Source organism: Tachypleus tridentatus, chromosome 8, assembly GCF_004210375.1.
Source record: "Tachypleus tridentatus isolate NWPU-2018 chromosome 8, ASM421037v1, whole genome shotgun sequence".
Classification (NCBI taxonomy): Eukaryota; Metazoa; Arthropoda; class Merostomata; order Xiphosura; family Limulidae; genus Tachypleus; species Tachypleus tridentatus.
Window position 1 is genome coordinate 18,469,720 of NC_134832.1, and position 18,967 is coordinate 18,488,686.

Consider the following 18,967-nt stretch of genomic DNA (forward strand, 5'->3'; position numbering starts at 1 on the left):
GGAGATAGACACCTATGGTTTCACCTATGATAGACCCATTTTAATGTTTCTGCTTTTCTGATTGTGAACATTTTGGGAAAAATGCTGAAATAAATTATCTGAACAAAATAAACGTTACTTTATTAGTAGATTTTTCAAAGGTGCTATCAATAATTGTGAACGTTTATTTTTGTATTAAACCAAATTTTTTTATTTCCTCTTCCCCACATCTGATAAATCGTTTTTAACGATTCAGTCTTCAATATTTTTTTCACTTATCGTTTTCATTGTTGTTTTTTTTCACTAACAATGGATATTACAGTTTTCTCATATTGAATGTACATGGTTAAAATTACTTTAAATTTCTTTTCAGGACACTTTCGATAAAATCCATACTCTCCGAACCTTGCCAAGGAGTAAAACGTGATCGAGTTTCGTCTTTTCCTTGCGAAAAATTTCACTATTTAATTATTTTAAAGTCAAAATATTACGAAAATTAGAGACATTTTGTTTTGTTGGTTTCACGAGATGGTTGGCATGTACATTATCAGCCAGCATAAAGTGGGTAAATTGTCATACTGTTATACCCGCAAAAAATGGGAAATGAGAAACGTAATGGGTCTTAGAACTTTTCAGGTTCTTAGAGCATATCCAATAATTCATGCATGTTTTGTAATGGCCAGAAGCTTAGAAACTGGAAACGTTCTGGGTATCCAAACAAGCATAGACACAAACCGCTTTATAATAAGGTTAAAAACCAATGTTCTATGTGTAAGATACGCATGTCATAAGTTGTCCCTGTACTTCTTCTAGATTGTCAGGACAGCTAGTCCTACACGAAATTTCAATGTTTAGTACTTTATAAAAGTCATTCCTACAAATACTTATTTGTGTCTCAAGAAGTGAATCCAACTATTTTCCGATTTTTAGCTGTTTTTTTAATATAGCCTTGATGACGTGAAAATGATTGTTTTACATTTTACTTACGAACATGATAATCATTCACTGATCATGAAACTATAATAAAATATTAAGCTTTTAAAATCAGAGAAACATGTGCGTTTAAAAGTACAATGAATATACGTTAGGTAATTTAGCAACGTAAGTTTGAAGTTTTCTCAACACATTTGCCTACTGGTACTAACTCGTACAAAGTGCTCCAATTGGTACTGTTAAAAGAAGTACATTTATAGATTCCGCAAAGAGAACCATGACTTAATCGACTAGCAAAGACAAGTCGTAGATAATAACGATCTTAGGCTTACAAATATACGACAAAAATGCTATAAATTTTTATATCGTAATTCAGTACTTGTTTATTTATAAAAAGTCTCAGAAAAGCGATTGAAACCTGTTTTAATAGTTTTGTTTTGTAGAACTGGAAATATGACTTTATCATACATTTGTAACACAGGACAAAAATGTCATCCCTCTTGAACTACTAATGTCTGACGAATATTAATTTAAAACATATTGAAGAGAACTTAATATGGTTTCAATATTTTAATAACGTTTTGAAGAAACGGATTTCCTGCAAAACATTTTAAATTAAGTGCATAAGATATGAAATATGGTGAAACTAAGATATATCGTTAAAAGCATTACAAGCAATTCAGTTTTGTAATTGACAACACAAAAATGATTTCGAAGTTATACAATTGATTGAGATTATTTTAAAGGGGCTCGATCTGGCTCGTTGAATAACGTGCCAGGCTTTGGTTTGGAAGATCCAAGATTCGATCCCTTACGTTATGTCTCAATAAAACGCTCTGCAATTTCAGCTGTAGGCGCGTTATAAAAGAGACAGTTAATCCCACAAGTCTGTTAAAATAATTAGTGGTTTACTGACTTGGTGTCGTTTCTCAAATAACCATTTTAAATTAGACATTGTTTAGCCTTAAAAGTGAGATATCTGAGCTGGATGTTTAGCATGAGGTGCCGTTCAGTTTGGAAATATTAAATCTAATTTAACACAAAGATACAAAACCCTATAACCCGAACGCTTTCGAAAAGGTGGGCATTTCTTTATCGGGAACAAATTGAGAATGGCCAAGTCAATGTAAGTCTAAGAAAGGTCATTGTAATTGTACTACTTACTAGAACAAAATAAATACTTGCGTTGATTGCATCAGTTTTAAGCAAATTATTTAATCTCTGATCTGGAGAAGAATTATCTGACTCGTTAACTTCTGTTTGTGTTATTTAAGAACGATTAAGTTTCGAATAATAATTATAATGTGTTTGATGCAGTCCTAAACTCCTTCCAATCCAACATAAAAAACAACTAATGTCTTAGCCTACGTTCTAAGACATATTTTCAATTACAGCAAACATTTTACTTAACAAGATGTCCTATTAAGCCATGTGTGTTAAAATTTGTAGCTTAGCAGGTAATGAACGAAAATGATTAATTTTAATAGTAAATCGTGTTTTGTTGTTTGTTTTATTTTACGATAGGGGGAAACAGCTCCTAGGATATGCAGATGCGGAACTAGCCAACAAGGGAGGTTATGATCTAGTCCACTACGATGACCTTGCGTATGTCGCCAATGCACATCAAGAATGTAAGTTGATTCAGAATCGGTTTGTTTTCTAACTCGGACTGTTAGAACATGTAATCGGCAACTTTGTTTAATGTAGTGTGAGGATATACTTTAATTACCGATAAATATTCATCAATATTGATTGATGTGGTTTTCGATTCCAAAAGAAAAAATAAATACATTTTAATTTTACTAACATTGAGGAATTAAATTCAAATAAAAATATTTTTGTGTACATTACGTTTATATTAATGATAAGGAAGTTTACTTAAATAGTATATGCTTATCTTGTCACCAATACTGTCTTTAGAAACGTATCATTTTCGTTTAAGTAATGTCCTTCAGACAGATTCAAACTTTGGTTCTCTCTCCATGGAGGTGATTAGCTCACATAATGTTTTACGCTTCATAGAGAAAAATATTTATCCCTTCTTATAAAAATAAATACTACGTAAAACAAAATTATTCCCATAAGAGATAATAGTGTTTAAATAGATATATCCGTAATAATTGTGTAACGCATTTACGAGGGCTGTTCAAAAAATACGCGGACTGACGTCATAAAACAAAATGTACTTTATTTAGAAGTTACAGGTCTGGGACCCCTTCAAAGTACTCTCCTCCCCAACGCACACACTTATCCCAACGGTGTTTCCACTTGTTGAAACAGTCCTGGTACGCTTCTTTTGTAATGTCCTCCAGCTCCTTCGTCGCATTTGCCTTAATCTCGGGAATCGTCTCAAATCTTCTTCCTTTCAAGGGTCTTTTGAGTTTGGGGAACAAGAAAATATCTCAAGGAGCAAGGTCAGGTGAGTAGGGGGGATGGGGAAGAACAGTGATCGAGTGTTTGGCCAAAAACTCACGAGTTCTGAGGCACAAATTTCGCAGCAACGCGGATCATCTTCAATTTTTCGGTCAAAATCTCGTAACAAGATTCAACTGATATCCCACACTCTTCAGCAAGCTCCCTGACAGTCAGACGTCGATTTGCCCGCACCAGGGTGTTGATTTTGTCGACGTGTGGGTCGTCAGTTGACGTGGAAGGACGTCCAGGACGCTCATCATCTTCAATGGACTGTCGACCATCCTTAAAACGTTCATGCCACTTGAAACATGCCGTACGCTTTATAGCAACATCATCGTAAGCCGTGTTAAGCATAGCAAAAGTTTCAGTCGCAGATTTTCCAAGTTTAACACAAAATTTCACAGTGAGTCGTTGCTCCTTCAGGTCATTCATTCTGAAATCCGCCAAACGAAAAAAAATCGCACTTCACTTAAAACCGCGTAGCTAATACACAAATGAAGATATCTGCAATCGGGAAATGGTGTCGTAATCAGCTGATCTGTGCAAACCTAGCGACACCAAACGGATTCCCCTGGAACCAACTGGAGCCGCGCAATTCAAACAGTCCGCGTATTTTTTGAACAGCCCTCGTATAGTATATCATGTTTTATGCGGGTCAGGCATAGCCTGGTGATTAACGTACTGGACCATGTATTCAATGGTTCGTGGCTCATATCCCGGTTTTTCAAATCACGTCTACACACTTTGTGGTCATGGGTGTGGTTTTAGAGTGAAGGTGAAGTTGCACTATTCAATTATAGTGACCCATGAGTTGCAGTTGATTAACTAGTTTATCTAGTTGAAAATTTAAATTATGAATATTTAGAAAATTATGCGAATATTTGAATAACTACAACAAAATAAATCATTTTAATTGCCCTCTCACAAAAAATTGATTTAGCACCACCTATTGAAGGTTTTTTGTAATTAAAAAGAAAATGTAAAAAAGCTTACGCAAATTAGCACCTAAAACTAATATCATTTAAGTGGCTTTTTAATATATTTATTATTCTTTATTTGTCAAATTTATTAATATAAACCTTTTACACACATTGTTTTTCATAAAAAAAATTCCATCTGTCATAAACTTTTACAAAGTTTTTTTGCTAAGATGTTAACCAAACATTTTATCGTTATAAGAGCTTAAATTCAGTTGTAACTTCTGCTAAAATCTCCGATTGCTATGGTAACTTAAAGCAACAGTAGTATCTGAATTTATTCTACCTTGTTCCATCGCAGAATAAATAAAATCCTTCTTTTTCATGATTAGACAATTGAACTGGCCATAGACACTGGAGTGTAGACATAAAATATTTTTGTACAAAGTAAATTGAATGAAAATCATTTGTAAGAGACTTTAAGCCTAGCATGATCTAATGGTTAGCATGTTGGACTGCGGATCTGCAGTTACTACTATCACACGCCTTCACGGATCAACTGTTACTACTACCATACACATCCACATAAAAAGAAAAAAAAAAACATTGCGCTTGGTGACTATGGATGTGTTATAAGGATGACAACGAGATCCTACTCTTTCTACCAGAAAAAAGCAGAAGAGTTAGCAGTGGGTATTATTGTATCTCAGCACGGCTGGTATGGGTATTAACACTTTTGCTAATAAAGCAGAGAACGACGTTTTGACTTTCTTAAGTCATCTTCGGATTCTCTGCTTTATGGTCTGGCATGGCCAGGTGGTTATGGCACTCGAGTCGTAATTCGAGGGTTGCGGGTTTGAATCCCTGTCACACCAAACATGCTCGCCCTTTCAGCAGTGGGGGCGTTATTATGTGATGGTTAATCTCACTATTTGTTGGTAAAAGTTGGTAAAAGAGTTGGCGGTGAGTGGTGATGACTAGCTGCCTTCCCTCTAGTCTTACACTGCTAAATTAGGAACGGCTAGCGCAGATAACCTTCGTGTAGTTTTGCGCGAAATTCAAAACAAACTGAACCAAACCATAACATCCAGATGCCTCCGGGGGTCTCAGCCCACTTTACCCGCAATTCTTTCACGCATAAAAAAAGTAACAATATTGAAAAATGATGAATATTTCACCTTGCAGATTCATAACCGTAGAGAACAAATAAATTGATAAAAATGAAACTGTTTTACCTTGTTTCAAAAATTGGAAATATACGAAAATGAAATTCGCAATAGTACAATAAAAATGTTTTAATTACGCTGCTTATAAATTAGTGAATGATAAATAAGGTATATATACATTTTTATCCTAATTTCTAAAATAATTTATTTATATTGCAGTACTGAAGACTGGTGCATCTGGTCTTATAGCATACAGGTTGGTAAAAAAAGATGGAAAATGGCAGTGGCTTCAAACAAGTACAAGATTAGTGTACAAGAACAGCAAGCCAGATTTCATTCTGTGCACCCATAGGCCTCTCATGTAAGTATAGAACTATGGTATTCATACAATGAACATGGTTTATATCAAACTCACACATATTTCAAGAACATGACAGACACGCGAGCTATTAATGAGTTGATTTAATTTCTGTAATTTTGTAAGAATTTCTCGATGTGGATTGTCGACGAACTTAGAACAAACATTTGATAACTGCAACATTCCTCAACGGTATCAACTACCGCGACTGAAGTAGCCTTACATGCTATTGTGTGACGTCCTTAACCAGTCATGTGATAATACGTGAGAATGTTCGAAAGGATAGGTAGGTTAGAAGTTCGACTTTCAATTTCATATTAATACAAAGTAATATAATAATAAATCTCAGAAAACTAAACTTAATTTTGTCTATATATTACAATAGAAACATAATGATTGAACATATAAAAACAGTAGCTATTTTCAATGTCAAGCTACGTTCACTGCGTACCGAATAAAATCATGTAGAAACTCTAAGAGTAAACAGGCTGGATCAATGTTTGCTACCCTAAGTATTGCACGTGACAAGTGTTTGTTTTGCAAACGTGCCAATTTCTCGTGTAATTATCATTTAGATTCTCCCAAACACAGACGTGAAACTATTTTCGTAATGTACCAATAGAGGGCGATATCACCGTATAGGTGAAGTAACCAAATAATACTGTTGACTTTTTTGAAAAAGTTACTGGAAGAAAAAAGATGCTGAAAGCGACCCAGAGCTTGTATTTTAAATAATGTTTTTTTTTAATAATTATTAATATTCTTTCAGTTTCAAAACTGAACTGGTACAATATCTTTTGTTTGTTGTGTATGACTTGATCGCTTTCTGTATCAATAGGCCCGGCATGGCCAAGCGTGTTAAGGCGTGCGACTCGTAATCTGAGGGTTGCGGGTTCGAATCCCCGTAACACCAAGCATGTTCGTTCTTTCAGGCGTGGGGGCGTTATAATGTTACGGTCAATCCCACTATTTGTTGGTAAAAGAGTAGCCCAAGAGTTGGCGGTGGGTGGTGATGACTAGTTGCCTTCCCTCTAGTCTTACACTGCTAAATTAGGGACGGCTAGCACAGATAGACCTCGAGTAGCCTTGTGCGAAATTCAAAACAAATTGTATCAATAACGCATGAATCCAAGGTGTTAGATCCGACGTGGCTAGTTAGTTAGGTAGCTCGACTATAATGTAACAGTCAATCCCAATATTCGTTGGTAAAAGAGGCGCTCCGAAGTTGGCAGTGGGTGGTGATGACTATCTGCCTTCCTTCTAGTCTTACACTATTAAATTAGGGACGGCTAACGCAGATAGTCCTCGTGTAGCTTTGCGCGAAATTAAAAAGCGAACAATCAAATCTGCTTCTTTACTAAAAACAAACCTTGAGTCGAGTTATAATACATCACTATCATGGCACGTGATGTATACTTTATGAGAAAACACGTTAAGGAGATTTATAAACCTTTAGGCTTATTTTAAAAGAGGGATTCTATTCAAATTCTTAGCAACTTAGTAAAAATTATTTGTAAATTAAACCTGAAATAATGGACTTTAATTTCAGTAATGTATGGCATGGCCACCTGCAGGTTGCTAGTATGGAATTCCTATTTCACCAAACATGTTCGTGGGGGCATCATGATGTTACTATATATTTTACTATTCTTTGGTAAAATAGTAGCCTAAGAGTTGGCGATGAAAAGTGATGATTAACTGCCTTCCCTGAAGTTTTTCACTTCTAAGTTAGGGATGGCTAACACAGATGGCGCTCGTGAAGGTACGTGCAAAATTTAAACCAGTCGAATAGGTTTCTTTCATTTACATTTTAGCTATAAGGTTTATCTACAGGCACTTCTGACGTGCTCAGATGAGGTTTGAAATTGCTAAGGTAATATATAAAAAGCGCAATAAGTTTATTGTAACAAAACCCACTGACAAGGGATATTATATCTCTTTTTTTAAGGTTCATACTTAGTTCGTATTGTAAGAAACTCTTACATCTGTTCAATATACATATGAACAGTAGTTTTATATATTTTCCCCCGAGTAACAGAGTGATATAATAGAACTATTAAGTTCATACATTAACTGCAAAATAAGTAAAATACGATATTTTATGCAAAAATTTGTTAAGTGCATGGTTAGCGTATGTCTGTACTTTGTGTTTTTATATTTTTGTCTATACGTTTACCTTTATATATCCTCTCTACTTCTGTCCTTTCCTGGCATTCTTTTTTCTTAACATATTAGATGGAAATACGTTGTTTTGTAGTGGTTTCCATAGAAACCCAAACAAGCTTTTTTTGTTGTTGTTGTTGTTAACTTCCTGACACAAACGCAGTAAACATTTAGATGGGTATATAGATAGACAGACAGAAGGCAGAAGGATAAGCAAATTGAACACTTAAGGTTAAAATGCATGGTTTGTGTGTGTGTGTGTATTTACTGGAGAATTAAGGTTTGTAATTAGGTAGCGTTCTATGTGAAGGATGGAAGTAAAATATCGTTAGGACTACGCTGCAAAGTAGTTTACGTTCGTATGTTTACACAACAGCAATGGTTATTTCTGTTTTTAAGGTAATTAAGTTAAGTTTTTAATACGGAAAGGTAAATACTTAGTATTTTTCTGAGAATGCAGGTAAACACGTGCCGTAATAATGACGATCGTCTATTCTGATTAGAATATTTAATCACTCTAAAACAGACTACAAGATTCAAGAGCGTCTTGTTCTCATAGAGGGCGTATAACCTAATGGAGTAATTTATACATAGAATTTTACAGTGACACTTAAACGTTGTCGAAAACGGCTCTTGATCCCGTGAATGAAGTATTAATAATAAATTCCGAGTGAAAGAAAATAAGAGGGAATGATAATACGTAAACCATGCTATATATAGTGCTGAAGAGACTTTTCGTATGATACCAGGGCTCTTTAGGCCGGCTGGAACACTACTTGTTCGGATGCTATAAATATTAAGAAATTGCTTCAGTACAACAATTTGGTGGGAAGCGAATTACGTTGTTAAAACTCAGTTTTAAAACAGTTCTATTTATCTCACAACACGTCAGAATTCGAGTAAGAATTATTTCACATTATATTGTTTATTTATTTTAATACCACATTATTAATTATTATTTTCGGCCGCAGAGTAAGTCAAGTGACCACACAAAAGAGAAACAACAAAAATTCTGTCTTTAATTACCCTACTATATGATTATAACACAAGCTTTAGTGTACGATTTTTCTTATTGCTGTGACGAAGTACTGTAGTTTCAAACTTTGTGAACCTTGTGACACAACACCATATCCTCAGATTTGTAACGCAGTAGCATCTCTTTGTTTCTGTTGAAGTCGCACAACACACCGTAGTTCACTGTTACGACATGCTACTAAATATTCAAGTCTCGTCAGCCATTTTACACAGTGCTGTTTATATCTACTGTCTATTGTAACACAATACTAGAATGTTATTTCTTATTTTAGTGTCGAGATACGACACTAGTTTTAAACCTCGTTACGACGGTATACTTTTAAATTGTTGATTAAACATTACTAACGCAACACTGCTATAGTCTAATAATACAATAGCAAAGCCTTGAATACTGTCATAACATAATAATACAATAGCAAAGCCTTGAATACTGTCATAACATAATAATACAATAGCAAAGCCTTGAATACTGTCATAACATAATAATACAATAGCAAAGGCTTGAATACTGTCATAACATAATAATACAATAGCAAAGCCTAGAATACTGTCATAAATAATAATACAATAGCAAAGCCTTGAATAATAACATAATAATACAATAGCAAAGCCTTGAATACTGTCATAACATAATAAATAATAGCAAAGCCTTGAATACTGTCATAACATAATACAATAGCAAAGCCTTGAATACTGTCATAACATAATACAATAGCAAAGCCTTGAATACTGTCATAACATAATAAAACAATAGCAAAGCCTTGAATACTGTCATAACATAATAATACAATAGCAAAGCCTTGAATACTGTCATAACATAATAATACAATAATAATACAAAGCAAAGCCTTGAATACTGTCATAACATAATAATACAATAGCAAAGCCTTGAATACTGTCATAACAAAATACAATATAAAAGCCTTGATACTGTCATAACATAATAATACAATAGCAAAGCCTTGAATACTGTCATAACATAATAATACAATAGCAAAGCCTTGAATACTGTCATAACATAATAATACAATAGCAAAGCCTTGAATACTGTCATAACATAATACAATACTTGAATACTGTCATAACATAATAATACAATAGCAAAGCCTTGAATACTGTCATAACATAATAATACAATAGCAATTGAATACTGTCATAAGCCTTGAATACTGTCATAACATAATAAATACAATAGAATACTGTCAAACATAATAATACAATAGCAAAGCCTTGAATACTGTCATAACATAATAATACAATAGCAAAGCATAAATAATACAATAGTAAAGCCTTGAATACTGTCATAACATAATAATACAATAGCAAAGCCTTGAATACTGTCATAACATAATAATACAATAGCAAAGCCTTGAATACTGTCATAACATAATAATACAATAGCAAAGCCTTGAATACTGTCATAACATAATAATACAATAGCAAAGCCTTGAATACTGTCATAACATAATAATACAATAGCAAAGCCTTGAATACTGTCATAACATAATAATACAATAGCAAAGCCTTGAATACTGTCATAACATAATAATAGCCTTGAATACTGTCATAACATAATAATACAATAGCAAAGCCTTGAATACTGTCATAACATAATAATACAATAGCAAAGCCTTGAATACTGTCATAACATAATAATACAATAGTAAAGCCTTGAATACTGTCATAACATAATAATACAATAGCCCTTGAATACTGTCATAACATAATAATACAATAGCAAAGCCTTGAATACTGTCATAACATAATAATACAATAGCAAAGCCTTGAATACTGTCATAACATAATAATACAATAGCAAAGCCTTGAATACTGTCATAACATAATAATACAATAGCAAAGCCTTGAATACTGTCATAACATAATAATACAATAGCAAAGCCTTGAATACTGTCATAACATAATAATACAATAGCAAAGCCTTGAATACTGTCATAACATAATAATACAATAGCAAAGCCTTGAATACTGTCATAACATAATAATACAATAGCAAAGCCTTGAATACTGTCATAACATAATAATATAGCAAAGCAATAACATAAAGCCTTGAATACTGTCATAACATAATAATACAATAGCAAAGCCTTGAATACTGTCATAACATAATAATACAATAGCAAAGCCTAACATGTCATATAATACAATAGCCTTGAAAGCCTTGAATACTGTCATAACATAATAATACAATAGCAAAGGCTTGAATACTGTCATAACATAATAATACAATAGCAAAGCCTTGAATACTGTCATAACATAATAATACAATAGTAAAGCCTTGAATACTGTCATAACATAAATAATACAATAGCAAAGCCTTGAATACTGTCATAACATAATAATACAATAGCAAAGCCTTGAATACTGTCATAACATAATAATACAATAGCAAAGCCTTGAATACTGTCATAACATAATAATACAATAGCAAAGCCTTGAATACTGTCATAACATAATAATACAATAATAAAGCCTTGAATAATAATACAATAGTAAAGCCTTGAATACTGTCATAACATAATAATACAATAGAATACTGTAATATAATAATACAACAAATACAATAATAATACAATAGCCTTGAATACTGTCATAACATAATAATACAATAGTAAAGCCTTGAATACTGTCATAATATAATAATACAACAGCAAAGCCTTGAATACTGTCATAACATAATAATACAATAGTAAAGCCTTGAATACTGTCATAATATAATAATACAACAGCAAAGCCTTGAATACTGTCGTAACATAATAATACAATAGCAAAGCCTTGAATACTGTCATAACATAATAATACAATAGCAAAGCCTTGAATACTGTCATAACATAATAATACAATAGCAAAGCCTTGAATACTGTCATAACATTATAATACAATAGTAAAGCCTTGAGTACTCTCATAAAGTAATAGATAATACAAGAGTGATAACGGTACAACCTAAAATTTCGTACCTTGTCGAAAAGTACTATCATGACAACAAAGACTTTACTATAATATAAAACTTAAACCTTATCAAGCAGTACTAACACAACAACGAAGCCTAAAGCTTTTCCAAACCTTATAATATAGCAATGACACAATAGTACATCCTCGAACACTGACGTACAGTAATGACAGAATAGAACAGCCTTGAACACTGCTATACAGTAAGGACAAATTAATACCGACTAGAAATCTGACATACAGAATTAATTGCATCTATAATTTCGAACTTTATTAATTACTAGGGACAATGCAGTCGTTCGTTTTAGAAATTACCACTTATTAATATAAAAAAACTATAATATTATTTGTTTTTTTAAAAACGCACAACAGGTTTGAGCACTTTATCTGGATATGGTACCACAACATCTTTGTTACAAGAAATGTCCATACAAACGATGAACTGAAACACTTCATACCGTTGTAAATAAATCATAAACAATATGGAACTCGTTCTAACTAATAAGTGTTTTCTTTCAACAGGGAAGAAGAAGGTCGAGACCTTCTAGGAAAGAGAACCATGGACTTTAAAGTTACTTATCTGGATGGTGGCTTAAATACCATAACTGACCGCGGAGGAATCTTATCAGACAGTGACTTTGTTCTTCGCTGTCAACGGACCCGGAAGTATAAATCACAAATCAGGGATCTTCTTTCCACGTGCCGCAAATGGAAGGTCCCACATAACCCTTATCTCGAAGAGCCGGGCTATAATGTCTACCCTTACCCAACGGACAACGTGAACGGTCTTGCTCCTTACGCTGCGGCAGCAATGCCACCGAACATTTTTTCCAGCATTGATAACTCCCGGTTCCTAAGCCCCGAAAATTATCTTCATTATCGTCATCTGGGTGGTTGCTACCCGGAATATAGTCATCATGCCGCCCAGTACGCAAGTAACGGATTTTTGGACATGAGCTCTGCGGCAACGAGAAGTTGTTTTCCCACTGCCTACCCGGACGGCTCCCAGCTCGGTAAAGACAATAAGATCTACCACTGTCAGCTGGACGCCACAAAGTTTAACGGAGAAGCTCCCCATCTGGTTCAACAGGGGGGTGCCAAACCGTCCTGTTGTGAGGGATACCCCCAAACTAATGACCCCAGTGCTCAGCTGAGGGGCTGTCTTATGAGTGCGTCTAATGGTGGTATTCAACCTTTATTATCTTCCTTAGAAAGAGACCCTGCCAAGATCGGGAACCTAAACTTCGGCTTGCCCGGAGTACCGGTATCCGTAGGGACGGACTGTATAAACGTGATCAGACCCAAAACCACGACAGTACACAACCATTTACGAGATTCTCAGCAGTTTTCTAAAGATAGTGTCAAAATTGATAACGAACCTTTACAACCGTCCAGCTTCTCTGCTTTCACCAATGATACAAGGCAGAGCGTGCTAATGTGGGGAAATTCTTTTCCCCGTTCATGTGGTGGTCACAGTAGTGGACCACGGTCATCAATATTTGACGGTAAATTTCCGAGCTACATGAACCACATGGAAGGCATGGGTAAAACTACAGAAATGATAACGAACGGTTCATCAGCCTGTAAATGGAGTAACAGTCCCTCGATCTCTCGATCCACTTCCCCCAACAAGAACTCTAGTCCCTGCACATCAAAGACGATGACTCCAGTTCACTATGGAGGAACGGTTATGTCTGTTTATGGCGCAGAGATGGGTCAGGAGGTAAGGAAATGTGTCTTTAATAACTGCTTTGTCACAGTTTCTGAATTTAAGCCCAAGCTAATATCTCTGTGTGTGTGTTTAATAATTATGAAAACAATCAAACTCAGTAAATTAGTTTTGGTTGTTTTTAAATGTACAAATCTGACGTGTTAGTACTGGTTTTTCGTAGCTTTTGTTTGAAGTCGAGTTGAAATTAATAAAAGTAAATGTAATTGAAGTTCTCGCTTCTTGCTGTGCGAGGCAATATCATGTTGGAAGGTGTGAGTTGACATCTAGCCAAATTGTGTGTACTGTTTTTATGTATTGGCCATTTAGGTAAGAATAACCTAAATTTTTATCACACTATCGTGTTTACCCAAATAATCAATTTAAATAGAATATAACAGGGACGATTGTGGTCCAGTGGGTAACGTGTCATACTGTTGGTCTCGGCGTCCACTGTTTGGATCCCGTCACAGTAAATCGCGTTTCGCAATTTGAAGCTGAGGAGTCGTTATAAAGACGACAATCAAATCCCACCATTTAAGCAGATTAGAGTAACCCTAGAACTGGTGGTGAATTTTATCAACCTTTTATCTTGTATTTCTGTTCAAAATAAGCGACGGCTAGAAATAAAACCCTTGAGTAGCTTTGCACGAATGTTCTAAGGAAAAAATAACAGCAACAAATAAATCGAATCTAGTTACGCCTAAAAAAGTTTAACTATTGTTTTTGTCATTAAATCTATACAACCAACAATTAAGGCTTAGCGTACATTCTGAGGTTTTTAAATATTTTATTAACTTTGTTTCATATCCTTAAACCATGATTATAAATACCTGGAACAAATTATATGCTTAAGCAATCTTCTATTTTAGTAATTGTATTTATATTTTTTTTTTCAATTAAGTCCTACAAGTAAAGTTTAATTGTGTTAAATTTATAATACATTTCATTTTGTTTTTATTTACTGTTTGTTTGAATTTCGCACAAAGCTACTCGAGGGCTATCTGTGCTAGCCGTCCCTAATTTAGCAGTGTAAGACTAGAGGGAAGGCAGCTAGTCATCACCACCCACCGCCAACTCTTGGGCTACTCTTTTATGAACGAATTGTGGGATCGACCATCACATAACGCCCCCACGGCTGAAAGGGCGAGCATATTTGGTGCAATAGGGATTCGAACCCGCAAATTACGAGTCGAACGCCTTAACCCATCTGGCCGTGCCGGCCCTATTTGATTTACTGATAGGAAATGTTATGACTGTCTCAAAATATAGTTAATTACATTTTGAACAGCCGTAAACTTTTTCATGTTATCTATAAGTAATTAAGTAAAAACTCTTGAGAAGAACAAATCTCTCACGTTTATAAAGTTAAATTAATAAGCGCGCTTTTACTTTTGAACAAATTAATGAATCAGGAAATTACTTAGATTCTTTTGTTTTATTCCTTATTGGGTTTTGTTTTCTTTAGAATACCGAAACAATAGTTTTTCAGCGTTAAATTAGTTAAAAGTAAGAACAAGCTTATTAATTTTTGCTCTTTGTTGATATTGTTCTTGGTATTAAATGTAACGTAAATATATAACAGATTATCACGACTGAAGTAAAAGCATGTAGAATAAAGAAAGGTTTCTAAGTCGCTCTAAAATACAATAAAACCTTTACTATGAACTTGTCGAAAATGCTGAAGTTTTATCATGTTTTTTATGTGATTTACATAAAGTTATCAGTATTTGTGGGCTTTACAGTGCGTTGAGTATGTTATGTTGAAAACCGAATTTGAGTTTGGACATCAGCAAGGAACGTGGCAACAAGAACCCGTATGAAACTGAGATAATACGGAACGTAACAGAATTATATTTTGAGAGTGCTTTACTTTCGTAGGTAATTTAGTGCCACCAAAAACTGATCAATTTTAGGAAAATTATGTAACCGCCCTTTTCGACGAAAAATATTGCTACACTCAAATTATTAAGATATGTTCAGATTAGAAATTTCGGATTTTCGAGAAGGGGATGGGTGTTGTACTTAATGGCATTGGAAAGCAAAGGAACATGGATCAACTTGAGGTATAGGATCATCCAGAAAAAAAACCCAACAAGTCGTACCCCAGACATGGTAACCCTATTTAGGCGTCTTGTAACATGAACACAAAGGTCAGTAGTAAAGCCATACACGTTTCTAATACTATAGTACGCAACATAATAAAAAAGAATCTATACCTGGAGAAATGATGGAAAACGCATGTACACAGTTTGGTTCCACAATGTATCTAGGAAAAGAAAATTAACTCTAGTAAACTATATAGACAAAATACAGAACATGGTGACATGTGTACTTTATTAATTGTTACAAGTCTTGCAATGATTATCGTCTGATACTATGTATGTGAAAAGTTAGAATTAGGAAAGTGGATAAAAAAATCACAGTGAACCCTAAACCCTACATATTCTCAAGCCAGTGTTTGAACCGTTTTTACCATACAGAAATACCGGCTTTGTATGGAAACGAAGCCAATAGCGGTCACCAAGAAAGGGCTTCAGGTCATACCTGAAGCAGCTTGAGAATAAAATAGGTATTCACGCTACAAATTCCTGAGAGAATGAATTGTTTAAATTGGCGCTGGGTACCATGGTCCTCGTACACTAGATCGAATTTGGAATTCAGGGAACAGTGGCACGCTTTGGACGTGACAGACAACCTATTGTAACGGAAACTAAGCTGAAGGGCTATTGTTAAGATGCACAATATTCAGCGCGTGAATGGATATGTTGACATGGATATAATGGCGTTCTGGAGCTGAACAATGGTTTTAATATAACATATTCACCCTCTGTGTATTGTAACTTTAGTAATTTTGTTACGGCTTTTCTTTTAACAGTTATAAGCTGTTGTACTTGTTACTTTTTACACTAAATAAAAGTTTCTGAGCGTCATAACAAAAACCGTATTCCTAAACTTGGCTAACTTAAACCAAAACGTAATTTATGTACACTTCACATTAAAGTTTTACTTATAACAGTATTTGCGTTTCAAGTAATTGTCTGTTTCAAAACTTATATACATGTAATATATATTTGTATTCCAGTGAACAATCAGAAACGACACAATGAGAAATATTCTTAGACAGGATTTTTAACACTAGTTGAGAATTGCAGTTTGAAACTGTATTGCTTTTCACCAGTCAAACTAGTCAACGATATAGAGAGACTTATTTTAACGAATCTCTGTAAACGTGTGAATAGGCCTGATATAGTTTATGTAACGTATTTACATAGCGTTAAAGAGAGAAACTTATCTAATGAAGTTCTGTAGACGTATGAATCAACTTGATGTAGATTTTGTCTCGTAGCTACTCTGATGAAGTTCTGTAGACGTAAGAATCGATTTGATTATCTAATATGAAAAGATATGCCTCATCATATCCACCTTCACACCACAGCACTGTGAAAAAGCCAAGTGTTAGATCTAGATGAAGAAAAAGTGATAAAAACCTTACTGAACCTACGTGTTTATTGACATCGTGAACCTAGCCAGAGAAATATCGTCAAACACCATCACACCGCTGTGGTATTCCAGTGGTTCAAAAATTTCAGTTACCACAGGGCTCCTTTCAATTTGAAGTTTTTTCGCGGATACCCAAAGTTATCCACGTTTGTTTTATATTTTGAAAAAAAAAAATTCTGTGTACGTAAAAAGCTGTATTTCAAAATTAAATGTTTTAATTCATATAAATTTAATTTTACGATTTTTTTTTCTTTTTTTATAGCTCGCATTTTACAAAAAAAATATTTTATGAAATGTCGGCCATGACTCGTGAAATCCAGTTTGAGAAATACGGCTATATTCATTATGTCACTAACCTTCTCAATGACACTTCATGTTAAATTCTTTCATGTTGTAATTCCAGTTTGATTTTAATATCAAAACGATCTGCGCTAATCTGAAATGATTATAATTTCTAACATAGAGTGCGACTCTGTAGAACTTGATCTTAAGATAACAAAACTAAAATAAAAATAGATAAGGGCAGAAAACACAGACAGTACCAAATATGAAGTATTCCCATTGTTTTTGTCACAAGTTCATAGTTAACTGTAATATTTAATTTTTGTAAATAAGCTAAAATTAAAACACACATGCATGTAATACGTGCATGTGTTTAAAATGGTGGTTTTTCACACACTTTCAAACGTGTGTGTGAATTGAATTTCAACTCAGTTCTTGCAAAGCGTTAAATCTCATTATTCTTATGAAATTACTATTTCACTTATGCAATAGAGACATAAAGACAACGTTACATTTAACTAGTAGGGTTAACCATTTTTAATAAACGACTGTGAAAAAGTAAGGAATAAAACTTGATGTATTTTATTGGATAACATGAACTTCAATAAAACCTCGAGCTCAGCTGTGATTTTCCTTGGAACTCCCATTAAGTCTCACCGCGATACATGTCCATGAGAACTTTTCATAGAAAGATAAGTTAAACTAAAGTTTACCTTCTATTATAAATTAGATTTTGAGAAGGTATTAATTACTAGTTCTTTGTTTATTTTATAAATCCAGAAAGATGCCATCGTTAGGTTTAGCTTAGTCGAAGTTATACCTGCAACTCTCAGAAGGGATTTTATAAATATTTTCTGGCTAATTACGAGACATTTTTATTCGTCCAACTGGAACCTCTGGTAGGGAGGGTGATCATTGAATCGATTCTAAGCTATCTCTGAGTGAGCAGATAGAATTGGTAGTTAGATGATTATAACCGACCAACTGAAACCTTCTGTAGGAAATGGTGGGTGTATGTAGAAAGTTATCATTGTTTCTGCCCAGTGAATATTTAAAGTTTCCTGCTGGTTGATCACCAGATTATATTTTCCTCCCTACTTCTGCTACGTTTTGAGTTTGTTTTGTGCTAACGTTGAGGTTGGTATTTAAGTTATAAAAATGTAGTATTTTTTGAAACACGTAATGCATCTTACTGGATATTTAAGCATTTAATTTATTAATGATTATACTATATATTCTTAGCTACTGATAATTATGTGCAACGATTTACAAATTATATTATAGAAATATCGACGCACATTTCAACTAACAACGTTTATTTAATACTTTTGGTTTTACTATTTAAAACGTTTTGTTAGTTTTGATAACTTTTGTATAATCTTCAGTAATGCGATGTAGTTGTTCCCGTGTATTAGAGCGTTGTAAATATGACTTACAAAAACATAACAGCATAGATATGTTATACTGTTTCCATAGGTTTGAGTTTGTGATGAACAATAATAGATATACATGAAAAAATTGAGTTGAGTTCACGTATTTA

General features: G+C 34.0%; 1 protein-coding gene across 3 annotated transcripts in view; it reads left to right on the top strand.

Moving 5' to 3' along the window:
* LOC143258602 (uncharacterized) overlaps positions 1 to 18,967 on the top strand; it is a 206,216-nt gene that overhangs the window by 180,815 nt on the left and 6,434 nt on the right. For all 3 annotated transcript variants that reach the window (XM_076517802.1, XM_076517801.1, XM_076517803.1), the window contains exons 8-10: positions 2,437 to 2,543; positions 5,630 to 5,771; positions 12,456 to 13,656. In XM_076517802.1, coding sequence (XP_076373917.1) covers positions 2,437 to 2,543; positions 5,630 to 5,771; positions 12,456 to 13,656 — 1,450 coding nt within the window. The remainder of the gene's footprint in view (positions 1 to 2,436; positions 2,544 to 5,629; positions 5,772 to 12,455; positions 13,657 to 18,967) is intronic.